Below are 13,543 nucleotides of genomic sequence, written 5' to 3'. Positions count from 1 at the left end.
AATGAGATTTGCTCTGCCTCGATGCAAAGCCAGATCTGCCAATGTTTCTGATTATGTCACAGACCTTGCCGTCCGGGTTTCTTGCTAATGAGTGTTAAATTTGGCATGTTTGTGCGTCTGGGGATGGTACTGGATCTAGTGTGAAACTGGCACTTTTCCATGTCCTTAATCTCCTGGTCATTAAAGTCTCTGAAGGTGGCAGTAAGCATGGAAGGCAGGAGAGGAAAGCTTTCCCTGCAGCAAGCTACAAATAAGCAAAATAAAAACCTTAGAGGATTTATCGCCTCTGGAGCCAAACCCTGGGTTCAAAATGAATGCCCACTACAGCCCATGCCTGCGGGCCAGACTTCTGCTCCGGGTCAACTTTCAGCCCCCTCGGCCTCGGCGTGGCGCCATGAGTCTGAGAGGGGCGACTGGACTATGCAGCGTCTCCCAGGAACCGGGTGGGATGTGGGTACGCGGCACGGCGTGAGACAGGGAAGGGGTGGGGAGAGGAGAGCCCTACGCTTGCACCGGGGCACCGGGACTCGCGTCGCCCCCTCGGGGCCAGGTGGTGCGGGACTCCAGCCAGCTCAGCCGAGGACGCTGCGACCCTCCGGCGGCCCGAGCGCCGGCCTCACCTGGCGGCGACCGAAGGTGCTGCTCCGGCGGGAGGGCGCGGCCGACGGGCGGGCGCAGGGAGCGCGAGGAGGCGGGACCGAGCGCGACGGGGACGCCCCGCCCCCCGATGATGCGGCGCCAGCCGACTCGCCTCCGCCTTGTCACTCACTCCTCACCATGGTTGCAGCACAAAGCAACAAGCCCCGGAGGCCGCTTCCTCCCTGAGGAGCGGCTCCGGCGGCCGGAGAAGGCGCAGGAGGAGGAAGAGGCGGAGGAAGCGGAGGGGGAGTCGCCGCTTCCCAAATACTCTCTCCGAGGGGGCTGTGCGCGGCTCTCGGCTCCTGGCCCTCCGCCCTCGGACGCCCGCCGCCGGGAGTCCGGACCTGGGCTGCCCGAGGCCCCCTCTTCCCCCTCCCCCGCCCCGCGCAGACCGGGAACAAAGTTGCCGAGAGCGACTGGGCCGGAGGTCTGCAGCCCCGGCCGGGTGCTCTGGCCGCGGCGGCGCCGGCGCCGGGGCAGCTCCGCTCCGGGCGCGCTGATGGGGGGAGGCGGTGGCGGCGGAGCCCACGGCGGCGGCCCGAGCAGCAGAGGCGGCGGCGGCGGCGGCGGCGGGGCGGCCCGAGGGGATGCAGCAGCAGTCGGGAGGGACGGCCGAGCCCAATAGACGGAGACTAGGAGCGGTGGCGGCGGCGATCGGGCTTCGCAGCGCCCGGACCTGAGCCAGTCGTCCCGACGGCGGCTGCGGCGCCCAAGTGCCGGAGGACTGGGGACGCGGGAGATCCGAGTGCTTCGCGGAGACTCCCGGGCGGCGGCGTGAGCCCCTGAGAGGAGGGGGCGACCCTCCGCGCCGGAGGGGAGAGGAGGCCCCGTCTGCCTGCAGCCTTCCCCTTCTTTACTGTCGCTTGTACCTCCCTAAAAATAACTCAGGCCCGCCGGGGCCAGGAGGAGACGCCACTGTCCCCGGAGTGGAGCCGGGGGAGGCGTGTCGAGCCAGGCCCGGAGGGAGCCGGGCGCGCCAGGAAGCCTTTCCCGGCTGAGCGGCGAGGAAGAAGAGGAGGAGGAAGGGGAGTTCCCGGTCGCGGAGCGCCCGCAGGGACCCTCCGGGCCGCGGGGCTCGGGAGCTGCGCGCTGCCCGCCCCCTTCGCGCGGCCTCGCTCTCCCGCCGGGTCTCCTGAGCGCCTGTCCCGCGCTCCGGGCCGCCGGGCCCAGCGGAGCCGCCCCCCCGTAGGCCCCGCCGCCGCCGCGGTTTGGCTTATTAGCCGCCGGCGGGCGGGCAGGCGGGCGGAGCGCGCAGGGCGGAGGCAGCGGCTGCGCTGGGCCGGGAGGAGGCCGACGAGGGTGCGGAGCGGCCCCGGCCGGGCCCACGGGGGGAGATGGCGTCCTACGTGGATAACAGCTTCCGCCAAGCGGTGATGAAGAACCCCGCCGAGAGGACCCCCCAGGTGAGACTCGCCGGGACTTGGCTGGATTTGTGCCTCGCAGGCTGCGCCCTTACCCGTTCCAGTCTCCCCTTCCTGACACGGTTGGCCCCGCGCACCCCACTTCTCGCATTAGGACCCCTAACTTCCCATGGCATTTCATCGCTGTATCTTTTCCCCTGGTCGTCCTGGGTTTATTTTTCCCTCTCCTCGATATTCTCCTTTTCTCTGCCCTCCCCATTACTGACCTTCCCCCTACGTTTGCTAGGCGGAGGAGGGAATTCTCCAATTAGCTTCTCCTCTTCCCAGTGGTACACTAGGGCTTCTGAGTCTCGGGGGGGAGGGGGGGACTCACCTCCCCGTGGCCAGCTACTCCCGCCGCCCTGGCTGCAGGCCCCTTTCCTTCCCAGGCATGTGGCCCCCTTTACCTTTAGAGTTCTGTGGTGTTTGGAAAGGTATAGGAAGGAAACTTGTATGGCTCTGCGAAAGACTAATCCGTGTTGACCTTCTAAAGTAAAACATTGGGATGTTTGTGTATTTAGTATTTTGCTTCTTTGAAAAAGGGATGCTGCTTTCCAGTGCAGGGGAAGAAAAGTTGATTAGCTAGCTTAGTGCCTTTGGTTTAAATTGCGGGCATAACTGCAGAGCAGGCATATTCAGATACACCCCCGGAAAGGGCACCCTGCGGATTCTTTTGGTGTTGCACAACCTTGTCAGAATTAGATAAGTTTGTTAACCTTTATACGTTCATTTACCATCGGGCTTATTTTTCCTTTTTCTTTAAGTGGAGTTGTTGCTGATGGTGTCGGATTTGGTCGCTTCAAGTTGGACTAGAGAGGGGGAAATTGTATAAAAATGTGGTGGTTAGATTTTTTTTTTTTTTTTTGCTTTTAGTTGCTGACTGGCTAATGACGCATATTCCTAAGCATTGGGATGGTAACTACAGGGGATCCTGCTGCCAACCCTCTTGTCAAATAAGCCCTCTGATCCTTGGGACTATCAGACATTTAGGATCTGATGCCTGAAAGAGTTGCTTCGCTGGTTAGGTGTTGGACGCCATCTGTTCATACCCAAATGCTCTCCTTCTCTGATGTTGATTATTATTATTTAATGTGGGGAGAACAGAATAAAATAGAATCTTTCACTGGCTGCCATTGGACAAGGCCCAAGAATGGCACCTGGTACCGTTTCTGATTTTTCATTTTTCCTGATGGAGCCATCACATCTGGGGGATCATAGATCACACATATTTACTAAAAGAGTGGAAGATGTGTGATAATTTTACGAGAATATTCATTTCACTGTGTCTCCGGAAAGTTCCAATTCTAAAGGATTATTTTATCAAAACCAAGCAGTGTCCTGCTTTGATCTTGTCCCTCCCTGGGTGTTGCACTGCCTCCCATGTGCCTTCCTCTACTGTTTGTTTTAAAATTGTCAATTGAATCAGTCTTCTGCATGTGAAAATGCATGTTGTGTGATGGAAAAGCAAATTTCAGTGAGATATGTCAACTCCTTTCAGTGTTTGAAGTGCCAAATGAAATCATACAAGTTGAGAATATTACAACCCAGCAAGGCAAGTTGAGAATATTAGAACCTAGAAAGGCGGGTCAGAAAATGATGTCATAGGCCTTTAGTGGAAATTAGAAGGTGGGGGGTGGGGAGAGTTGTGCCTTTAGTTGATTAATTAGAATAGCAATGACTTAAAACCTATCAGTTGGGGCGGGAGGGGGGGCACCAAAGAAGACTGGAAGAGACAAAACCTCCACTGTGAAAGCATGTGGATTGTGCCAAATAAATGAACTGTTAAACTTTCCTCTTCTTGTGCCAGTTGTGTAGAATAGAGTAAAAACTGACCTAGCATAGAACTTGGCCTGATTCACAAGTGGGCCAGTTACTACTAACACTGCAAGATGAAAGCTTCATTGATAATCTGAAAGCACATTTCCCTCCACCAAACCTTCATAGGAAAAGTAAACACAGAGAAAGCTATCAAACATTTTGAACATTGTTAAGTATCAGCCGTATTAACTTTGATGTTCATTTGGTTATTACTAACACAAACGTCATGTTTGCTTATTATTGTGTTAAAGAAAGTAGCTTGAAATGTGAATGTTTTCCCATCCTTACCTGGCTTGTCAAAAATAATCTTGTAAAAGTTTGATATGTGCTCAAAAGTAAAAAAGATGTTTTGGTAGAAGGTGCTTTTTGTATTGAGTGCTTTGTTAAGGACCGGAAGTTATTTTGTACTATTTTCTCATTCATGCTTGAGAGTTAGACTTTTGTAATATGAAGAAAACAAATGTATTAAATAAACTTGGTATCATGAAAAGAAGGATGTGAATTAGGAAAGTTTTGCTGTCATGCTTCCTTCTGTTTTTCGGGATAGACTTGATAAAGGAGTTCATATGATTTCTCATTACAGGCAAAAGGAAGATGCTATAAAAGAATAGAGGAAATACATAATTTTTTTGTTGTTAAATTCAGGTTTTTTTTGTTTTGTTTTAAACCCCACTATCCCAGTTTCTCTCTCAAACTCTTGAAGGCATAGCTTTGTATTTGGGTCAATCAGTTGCCTACAAGTTAACAGTGATGTTACTAACGTAACCTAAGATGTTAACTAGAAGAGAATTTGGGGGTGGGGAGAGTCCCAGTATAAACATAGAGACTGCAAATTAGGGAGCTTTTCATGAACACCTGAAAAATAGGAACCTATTTAGCCACATCATTAGAGAGGCAGAATGGTAAGGTGAAAAAAAAAGAAAAGCCACCTGAATTTTTAGCCAAATCATGCATAGATTTAAGAGGCTGTCACTCTTTCATCTGATATTCTGAGAGGATGAAAAAATCTTTGATCCAGTGTGTGTCCCACATTATGTGTCTGGAAACCTGGCTAAATTTTAGTCAATGGGGCACTGTATTCTAAATAACCCCTTGAAAATAATGTACACTAAATGTTCTATTGATATTTTTCAGGGCACCTCTGTTGAAAAACAGGACTCTTAAGTAATTGCTTTATTAAACTATTTGGGTTTATGCTTTAATCATTTAAATGAGAAGCTTGGTCACCAAAGCAATTTAGTAAAGTAAAAGATGTAAATAAATTGCAAGCAGCTTTATCCCCCAAGGCTTTAAACAATAAAATGCTTTTTCTAAACCATTTTATTAACTTGTTGAGTTCAGACCCTTTGTAGTTGCTTCTGTAGTGTTTATATGCATGTTTTTAGTTTTTCAGGTGAAACATCTATTGCCTTACTGTTTTCTTTCAAGATCTAATTTAGTGTGTTTTTAGGTAGTTATAAAAGTAATTTTTTAAAATGGTATATGTAAAACAGCCACATCTCATTTCTTCCTAGTTAATAATATTACTTTGTCCTCACTATTGAAATTTTTTGGGCTCTTGCACCTTTCGATTTGATGTTAACTCATGAATTTTTCAGCTGAGAGTTCATAACAGTGTTAAGACTTAATTCTTTGCAAAGTCACTTAGTCATAATGAGAGGGCTGAAAAAATACCTTTTGCCCAGAGAACTTTAAATTATGAGAATCTGCACAAAAGAATATCTCTGGTAAATATTTAACTTTTAAATCTAGTGGGAAGAATTGTGTTTATTACAGTTACATTTTCCATTTGAGGTTCTTTTTATCATTGTTTATGAGCAGTTTCATATTTTCATTTGATAACTTACACTTGGATTATATTTTAGCTCATTTCGGGGCTCTAGTAATAAATATTTGGTCCTTATGTAGTTTTTGTTCAAAAAACACAACTAAATGATTTTTGTGCAATTAAAAAAAATTTTTTTTAATGTTTACTTATTTTTGAGAGATAGAGACAGAGCACGAGTGGGGAAGGGGCAGAGAGAGAGGGAGACACAGAATCTGAAGCAGGCTCCAGGTCTGAGCTGTCAGCACAGAGCCCCAGGCGGGACTCCAACTCACGAATTGTGAGATCATGACCTGAGCTGAAGTTAGATGCTTAACTGACTGAGCCACTCAGGTGCCCCGACTTTTGTGCAATTTTGAAAAGCATGTTTCACTAAGTAATGCGTGTTTGGCCATAAGCATTTACCTTTTCTAACAATGATATTTGAATTTGTAGGTTAAAAAATATACACATTTTTAACTGAAATACTAATTTCAGACTGTATTAGCATGTGACTTTGAACAGGTGAGTACTTAAATTTCTGGTAAAAATTAACATTCTTTTGTAATATTAGTAGAAACTTAGTTGCCTTCACATAAGCTTTTAAACATTTAGTAATTAACAGTTCCATAATTAGCTTTGCATATCTTGGCTGAGGTTCAAAATGAATGTCTCCAACTGCATTGCTGTATGTGGACTGGTTTAATGTAGTTCTTCTCAGACCCTGGGCTTTAACAGAACAGTTACAAAAAATAATGATAAAATAAAACTAAGAAAAGCAAGAGGACTACTCAGTTGCTAACTTGTTTCATTTTTTCCCTTCAAGAAAGGATGTAAAACAACAAAATAAGCCATAACCTTCTATTATCATTTTATTAAAGGTCTTGCCCTTTAATAAGAAAGGGAGGATACACTATCATTCCAAAGCTTAGTTCTTGAAATCAAAAATTCTTTGATTCATAAGAAAACTACCTATTTGTGGTTTTATGGTTTTTAATATTTCTGTGGGTGTGAAAACAACTTTAGGTGGATTTTGTGGGAAGTTAAATGATAACATGAGGTCTACCTTTGGTGATATTTGAAATTCAAGTCACATATAGTAACAGTGGGATATAAATTGACTATCTGAAGTAAGGATATAAAAACCTTTTAAAAACACAGACTGTGCTTCTTATTTGAAAACTTGTTTTTTAGTTACTTATTTTGTAGAATAAGTTTTATAGGTAAAGAAGAATTGTAATTACCTGAAGTAACTTTGATCTAGACTAGAAAGATAAGGAAATGTGGTGATAGTTCTTTGATATCTGAATTTTATGAGCCATTCCCTCTCCTCACCCTGTTTTTGGCACCAGACAATTCTCTCATCTGTAAATGAGGATAATAGCTTCCTGAGGTTGTTTTGTGGATTAAGTGAAAGAAAGTACACTTACTATTTAATGCAATATCTAATAGTAGTTATCATTATGGCACATTAAAAAAATTTTTTTTAATGTTTATTTTTGAGAGAGAGGTAGAGACAGAGCATGAGTGGGGAGGGACAGAGAGGGAGGGAGACACAGAGTCCAAAGCAGGCTCCAGGCTCTGAGTTGTCAGCACAGAGCCTGATGGGAGGCTCCAACTGTGAGATCATGACCTGAGCTGAAGTCGGAAGCTTAACCAACTGAGCCACTCAGGCGCCCCTCATCGTAGAACATTTTAATGAAATACTTTTTACCAGACCTTAGGAATTCAAAGATGAGATGAGACATCTGTCCCTCAGGTAACTCACCAGTGTATTGTATCTTTTAAGTAGGATGTGATTCATCAGTGCCGTAGCAGATGTCCTATGCCAAAACTGAAGAGGCTGTGGGCTCTCTGGATGAGATGTCCTGTGCTAACACTGAAGAGGCTGTGAACTTTTTAGACAACCATGTAGTGAGTCTTAGGGTAGTAGGAATTTACCAGTCAGTGGACTAGGGGGCATGCAGGCTATTCCAGACTGACCTGCTGTCATACAAGTAGCACATGTGGTTGTAAGAAAATACGTGTAGGCCTTTGTTCCCTGTGCTTGGAGCCACGGGAGTGAATAGGAGGTGGGGAGTTATTTCACTGGAGTGTAGATGGTTGTGGTTGGAAGGAGAGGAGAGGAGACCAAGAATTTTGTTAAAGGCTGAGAGGTCTGTTCTTCAGGCTTGAGGTAGCTGGGAGCTTGATATACATGGTGGAGACAGAGTAGAATTATTGCAGTAGTAGGATTTGTTGGACAGGCTGGCTGAATGAATGTATGCACATTATATCAGCTACTAATTGCATCACACGATGTGCACACGATGCTAGCTACAGCCTAATCACGGCAAATGGTAATGATCAACATTTCCTAATTCATAGGAAAAATTTCTAAGTTGCTAAATTTTTTTTATTAATAAAATTTTTTTAACTTATACTTTTTTTCCCTTAAACTTTGATATCTTCTACATTTTGGAATCTAAAAAAATTTTTTTTGTTTATTTTATTTATTTTGAGAGAGAGAAAGAGAGCAAGTGAGGGAGGGGCACAGAGTGAGGGGGAGACAGAATCCCAAGCAGGCTCTGTGCTGTCGGGGCAGAGCTGACATGGTGCTCGAACCCACGAAGTGTGAGATGACCTGAGCCAAAGTCAAGAATCAGACGCTTAACCAACTGAGCCACCCAGGTGCCCCTCTACCTTCTGGAATCTAATGTAAAATATCTGATTTATCATATGCTGAATAGGTTAGTATTTCTTAATTTGTAATGATGTGATTTTTAAGCATTCTGTCCTTTGGAAGAGATTAATATCTCAATTTAAGAAGGAAAAACGGATTTATTTATATGAAAATGCACCATTGACTTATGATGGCACAAGGTAATGATTGTAGCAAGTGTTTGAGAACAGTTCCTTACTCCTCATACCATTTTTGTTTCAATAGGTTGATGTTGATAAGCTAGGTAGGAGAAGCCAGTTATAGTACATATTATTGCTCTTTTGTAGCATTGCCAGAGATTGAGTTAGTCAAAATATGTATAGTAGTTATAATGTCAGCCTTTGTGTGGAGAAAAACAAGCTGATTGCTACTTTATTTAGGCTGTTAGGATTTTACCTTTTCAGGAAAAAAAAATAAAATCGTCTGGTCCCACATGCTAATTAACCACTACTTTACTGAACTGATTACCTTATGTGTTTCTTGTTGTACTCAGGTGTTTCCTTTTCTCCTTCAGTTTGTGAAAGGGTTACCTTTGTGGTCCTGGTGGGCTTAGTTTTTGTGGGGTGGGAAGTTTAGTTCTTGCATTTTAAATTGTCTTGGCTCCACAATTTCTGTGCTTTCACATCCTTAATCATAAAAAGTGTTTTGGAGGAGTTGGCATTTGTGACTTGAAGGGGAACTTTGTTTCGTCATTGGAACCAAACCCTCTTTTTCCTTGCTGTAGTTTCTCATTGCTTGTCTTCTTGCAAGTTGAATATCATAAATTGTGGGTGTTTAGGATTTCTCAAATACCTTAATATGAGCTAAATGAATTGAGATAAAAATGTATATTTTGATCCTATTAACAGTTGGTAGTTTAGTTGACAAACCAACACTCACCATAATAATTGGCCCTTAGCACTTTCCTGTTCTTCTCTAGCTCATGGTATATGCTGCCACCCAACATAAAAGCTACTAAGAAGAGATGAAACCCTAAAGAAGAATTAGCCACTAGCTGGTTATTCTGAAGAGACCTGGTAGTAACTTTTTGAGAAGCTACCTAGCAATCAGTGGATCTGAAGGGTTGAGGCACACTGATGATTATCTGATTTCTCCTGAGTATTCACTCAAGTAAAAACTCATTATCTTTTTTTTTAAACTTGGTAGTTTCAGATAATTGGTTCACATGTAGTTGTAAGAAATAATGCAGAGATCATGTGAACCCTTTACCCAGTTTTCCCCATTAACAGCCTTTTGTGCAACTAGAATATCACAACCAAGATATTGGCATTCGTACAGTCTAGATACAGAACAATCCATCACCATGAGAATTCCTCCTGTTGCCCTTGTGTAGACACAATCATTCCCTGACCCTGCCTCTGTCAAGGACTAATCTGTTCTCCATTGGTAAAATTTTGTCATTTCAAAAGTGTTAAATACATGGAATCATACAATATTTGACCTTTGGGATTGGCTTTTTTTCACTCAGCATAATGAAAGCTTATTACCTTTTGGCTAAAATGAATTTCTACTATTGTCATTGAGTGGTTGAGTTGTGTTCCTGAAATACCAAGGGAGTGGGAGTTAAAGTGGATTTAAATAGTGACAATGATGAGAAAATTCCATGTTAATATGTATAAAATAATAACCAAAGATTATAAGGTCTTGAATGAGCAAGAGTTATGATGGTATAACACATTGGGATATTTCAATACATATAATTTCTTTCCATAAAATTTTTTTTTGGGGGGTCATAATGGAAGTGGTAAATCTAACCATAGCTATCAATGATCCCTCATTAAACAAAACAAAACAAAACAACAAACCCTTGATCATCCCTAACTGAAGTGACATTTTTACAGTTCAGAAGAAAGTCTAATGAATGTATTTACAAAGGAGTCCCAGTGGTCAGTTTGAACAACAAAACAGAGTTATAACTTCTGAGGGAAAAATATCCATGAGCTCATACCAATATAAGTAAATAATTGAATAAATAGATAAGTGGGGGAGAAGAGATTGCTCTTTGTTACTGTAGAATTCCAATTAAAAAAAGTATTCAGAAAGAATGATGGAAATAGAAAATCACAAGTAGACAAACGTCATAATAATTGTTGTAAGCAAGAATCCTCAGTTGATGTCAAAATTAGTGGGTGAAAATATGATGAGAGATATATATTGGATATCGTCAGAATATTTGCATAGTCTCAAATTATCTCCCCAAGATTAATTAATTAAAAGAGGAAATCAGGGGCTTCTGGGTGGCTCAGTCAGTTAAGCGTTCGACTTCGGCTCAAGTCATAATCTCATGGTTTGTGGGTTCAAGCCCTGCGTCAGGCTCTGTGCTGACAGCTCAGAGCCTGGAGCCTCCTTTGGATTCTGTGTCTCCCTCTCTCTCTGCTTCTGTCCCCCTCACGCTCTGTGTCTCTCACTGTCTCTCAAAAATAAGTAAACATTAAAAAAATTAAAAAAAACCAAAAAACAAAAGGAGAAATCAGTGCTTTTATAGTGAAGAAAACTGGTAGACACTAAGTGAACCAGGTTAATCAAAGTTATATCACCAGTGCGAAGTAACAAAACTCAACTGAGTAAATCTAAGGATCTAATTGGCTTTATTGAATGGTTCTTGAACCAGGCAGCATCCCATCTAGCAAACAGGAAGGAGCTCCCAGAAGATGTAGAAAATAGAAGGGAGAAGGGATAATGAAAGCAGATTACTTCATCTTCCTCTGGAGGATGGAAAGGATCTATGTGGCAAGCTACCTCACTGGTGTTGACCAGTTAAGACTAATTATTAAGTCTTGGTTTGGTTACGTGGGTTTAGTGCAAGTGACTCCACTTTGGGCCTGTTGTTTCTTTTTAACCCCAGTAATAATAAGGCATATCATCCAACCTTATGCTACATTGAGAAGGGTACATTTGTGATAGTATTCTTACTAAAGTATTGTTACTTCAACCTAAATGTCAGAAAATATCAGGCAAACTCAAATTTTAGGACATTCTACAAAGTAACTGTGTAGTGCTCAAAAGCTTCCAGAAATGCTGAAGAATTGTTACGGATTGAGTCTAAGGAAATGTGATAACTAAATGAGTTGTGAGATTCTGGATTAGATTCTGGACCAGAAAAAAAAAAAAAAAAAAAAGGTACTAGGAAAGTTGGTGACATTTTATCAGTTAGATAATTTTACTATGGTTATTTTATTTGTTAAATTATGGGAAGCTAGATGAACACATAGGATCTCTGAACTGTTTTTTTGTCTGACTTTTTTATTCTAAAGTTATTTCAAAATTAAGTTAAAAAAAGGCATAGCTTTTGGAGTTTTATTGTGACTCTGATAAGGGGCCTCAAATTAAGATACTTTGAAAAATCATCTTTTTCCTGATTAATGACTTAATCTTATTGAAGAGCCTAGTCCTTTCTAGCTAAATATTTTGTATGCTTTGCACCATTAATGGTGGGGGTGAAGCAATATATTAGTTGGAAGAAATTTAAAGTGCACATACACACTAACGGAGAAGTGGACAAGAAGAGCTGAAATAAGTTTTTAACTGTTCACCTTTATTCCTATCTGAATCTTGTAGATATTCACAAAATGCCATATATTTTACCAGTTTTGAATGTTTCATAATCCTGAATTTTAGTGAATTTGTACATTTGGTATAAGAAAAAACGTAGGAAATAAAATATTCCATGTACATTAAGTACAATAGAAAAGAAATTGTGGTAGTAGCTTAAGGAAATGAGTCTAGGTGAAATTAAGGTTGTAGATTCTCTCCTTTCTCTTTTCCTTTCCTGTGAATGTAAAAATTATCTAAATTATTACTTTTGGTGGGTGTGGGGGGTGGAGGGAAGGAAGAGGCAAGGGTGTGTTTAAGATGGTCAGAGGCACTATTACTACTCTGGAGGTGATAATACTATCTAAGCTGAATGTGGTCTGTACCTTCAGTACTTTTTAGGACTTTTTGTATTAGAATAAAAAAAAGGAATTTCTTTTAAATCAGTTCAAAGTAGAAATAATCTTTACAAAAAATTTTTTTTTATTCATATGTACACCTTTGTATTTCAGTTATAAAGCCACCTTCTGCCATCCATCCCCTTTCCCAGCCCTCTTCTCCTTCAATTAGCCACTTACTTTTCCTATTTATTGTGGTAAATACTGGAGAATGCATGCTGTATTTGTATATTAAGTACTTTTTTTTTTCTTCTGGAAAAAAAACTGGCACTGGAAGATTGGATTAAAAATATGGCACCTAATATTTGAGATAACTACAAATAAATTATAAGTCTGAAATTATTTACTATTTTTAATTATAAAGATATAAACCACTTAGTTTCTGTATTTTAAGAGTTTTTATGTTTGATGTTTTCAGTAATAAGTTACATTGGAGGGCACAAGTGAAAAAGAAAAGAGTTGACTGGGCTTTAAAGTAACTAAAGTCTTCAAAATAAAAAATGTGAAAATATGTAGGTGTAGGCTAAACCTATTTATTTTAACATTCATTGAGTTCTGTATATATAACTGTATTATTCAAGCTACGATATGTTATGCAGTCTTGCAAACTCTTGTTTCTTTTAAGCTCACTCAAATTTATTAGAAAATACGTGGTGAAGTTAGAAATATTTGGCCATCTCAGTTACATTACTTATTGTATTAAGAAACTGCTTCATCAAATGTATACATTTCCAAACAACCAGAGAGGAGTTTTAAAAAGTTAAGAGTTTAAAATAATGAAATGCAGTAGCATAAAAAGCCAAGAATTGAGGTAAGGAGAATTTGACTGCCTTTCAGTTTTGTTCCTAATCTCCATTCATGTAGAGCTGGAAGAAATTGAGGAGCAAACTTGAGGGGGCAAATTTCATCTGCATAGCTGTCCCTTGTCTTTCTATTTAGGAGACCACAAACTTCTTTTAGAGACAGACAATGTAGGACCCAAAAGTTCGTTCCAGCATGAATCTCCAAATCCAATGATTGGGATGAATGGGAATTCCTATCTTGATTCCATTTTCTTTGGTATGGTTTAAATCTATATCACACAGAGAAAACTCTGTGTGGGAGGTAACATGGTAAAGTCATTTTTCTTTAGAAGTCCTTGTTCCCACTTTATGTATTCTGGGCTGGCTATTTTCCTTTGTACTTATACACTTATGCATTTATATCTGTAACTGTATTCACAGAATAGTTGTTCTGAGTTCAGTTAGTGTTA

The 13,543-nt window shown here is 41.7% G+C and overlaps 1 protein-coding gene across 3 annotated transcripts in view; it reads left to right on the top strand.

Annotated features, from left to right (window-relative positions):
* The first annotated feature begins 1,195 nt into the window (after positions 1 to 1,195).
* The window catches only part of RAPGEF2 (Rap guanine nucleotide exchange factor 2), a 252,858-nt gene continuing 240,510 nt past the window's right edge, over positions 1,196 to 13,543 (top strand). The window contains exon 1 of one of the 3 annotated variants that reach the window (XM_042935155.1): positions 1,196 to 2,042. In XM_042935155.1, coding sequence (XP_042791089.1) covers positions 1,974 to 2,042 — 69 coding nt within the window. In that variant the 5' untranslated portion in view covers positions 1,196 to 1,973. The remainder of the gene's footprint in view (positions 2,043 to 13,543) is intronic. The other 2 variants (XM_042935159.1, XM_042935162.1) reach the window with 2 other exon arrangements.

Source organism: Panthera leo, chromosome B1 (assembly GCF_018350215.1).
Source record: "Panthera leo isolate Ple1 chromosome B1, P.leo_Ple1_pat1.1, whole genome shotgun sequence".
NCBI lineage: Eukaryota > Metazoa > Chordata > Mammalia > Carnivora > Felidae > Panthera > Panthera leo.
Note: the sequence above shows the minus strand (reverse complement) of the source record. Positions and strands in the feature narration are given on the sequence as shown.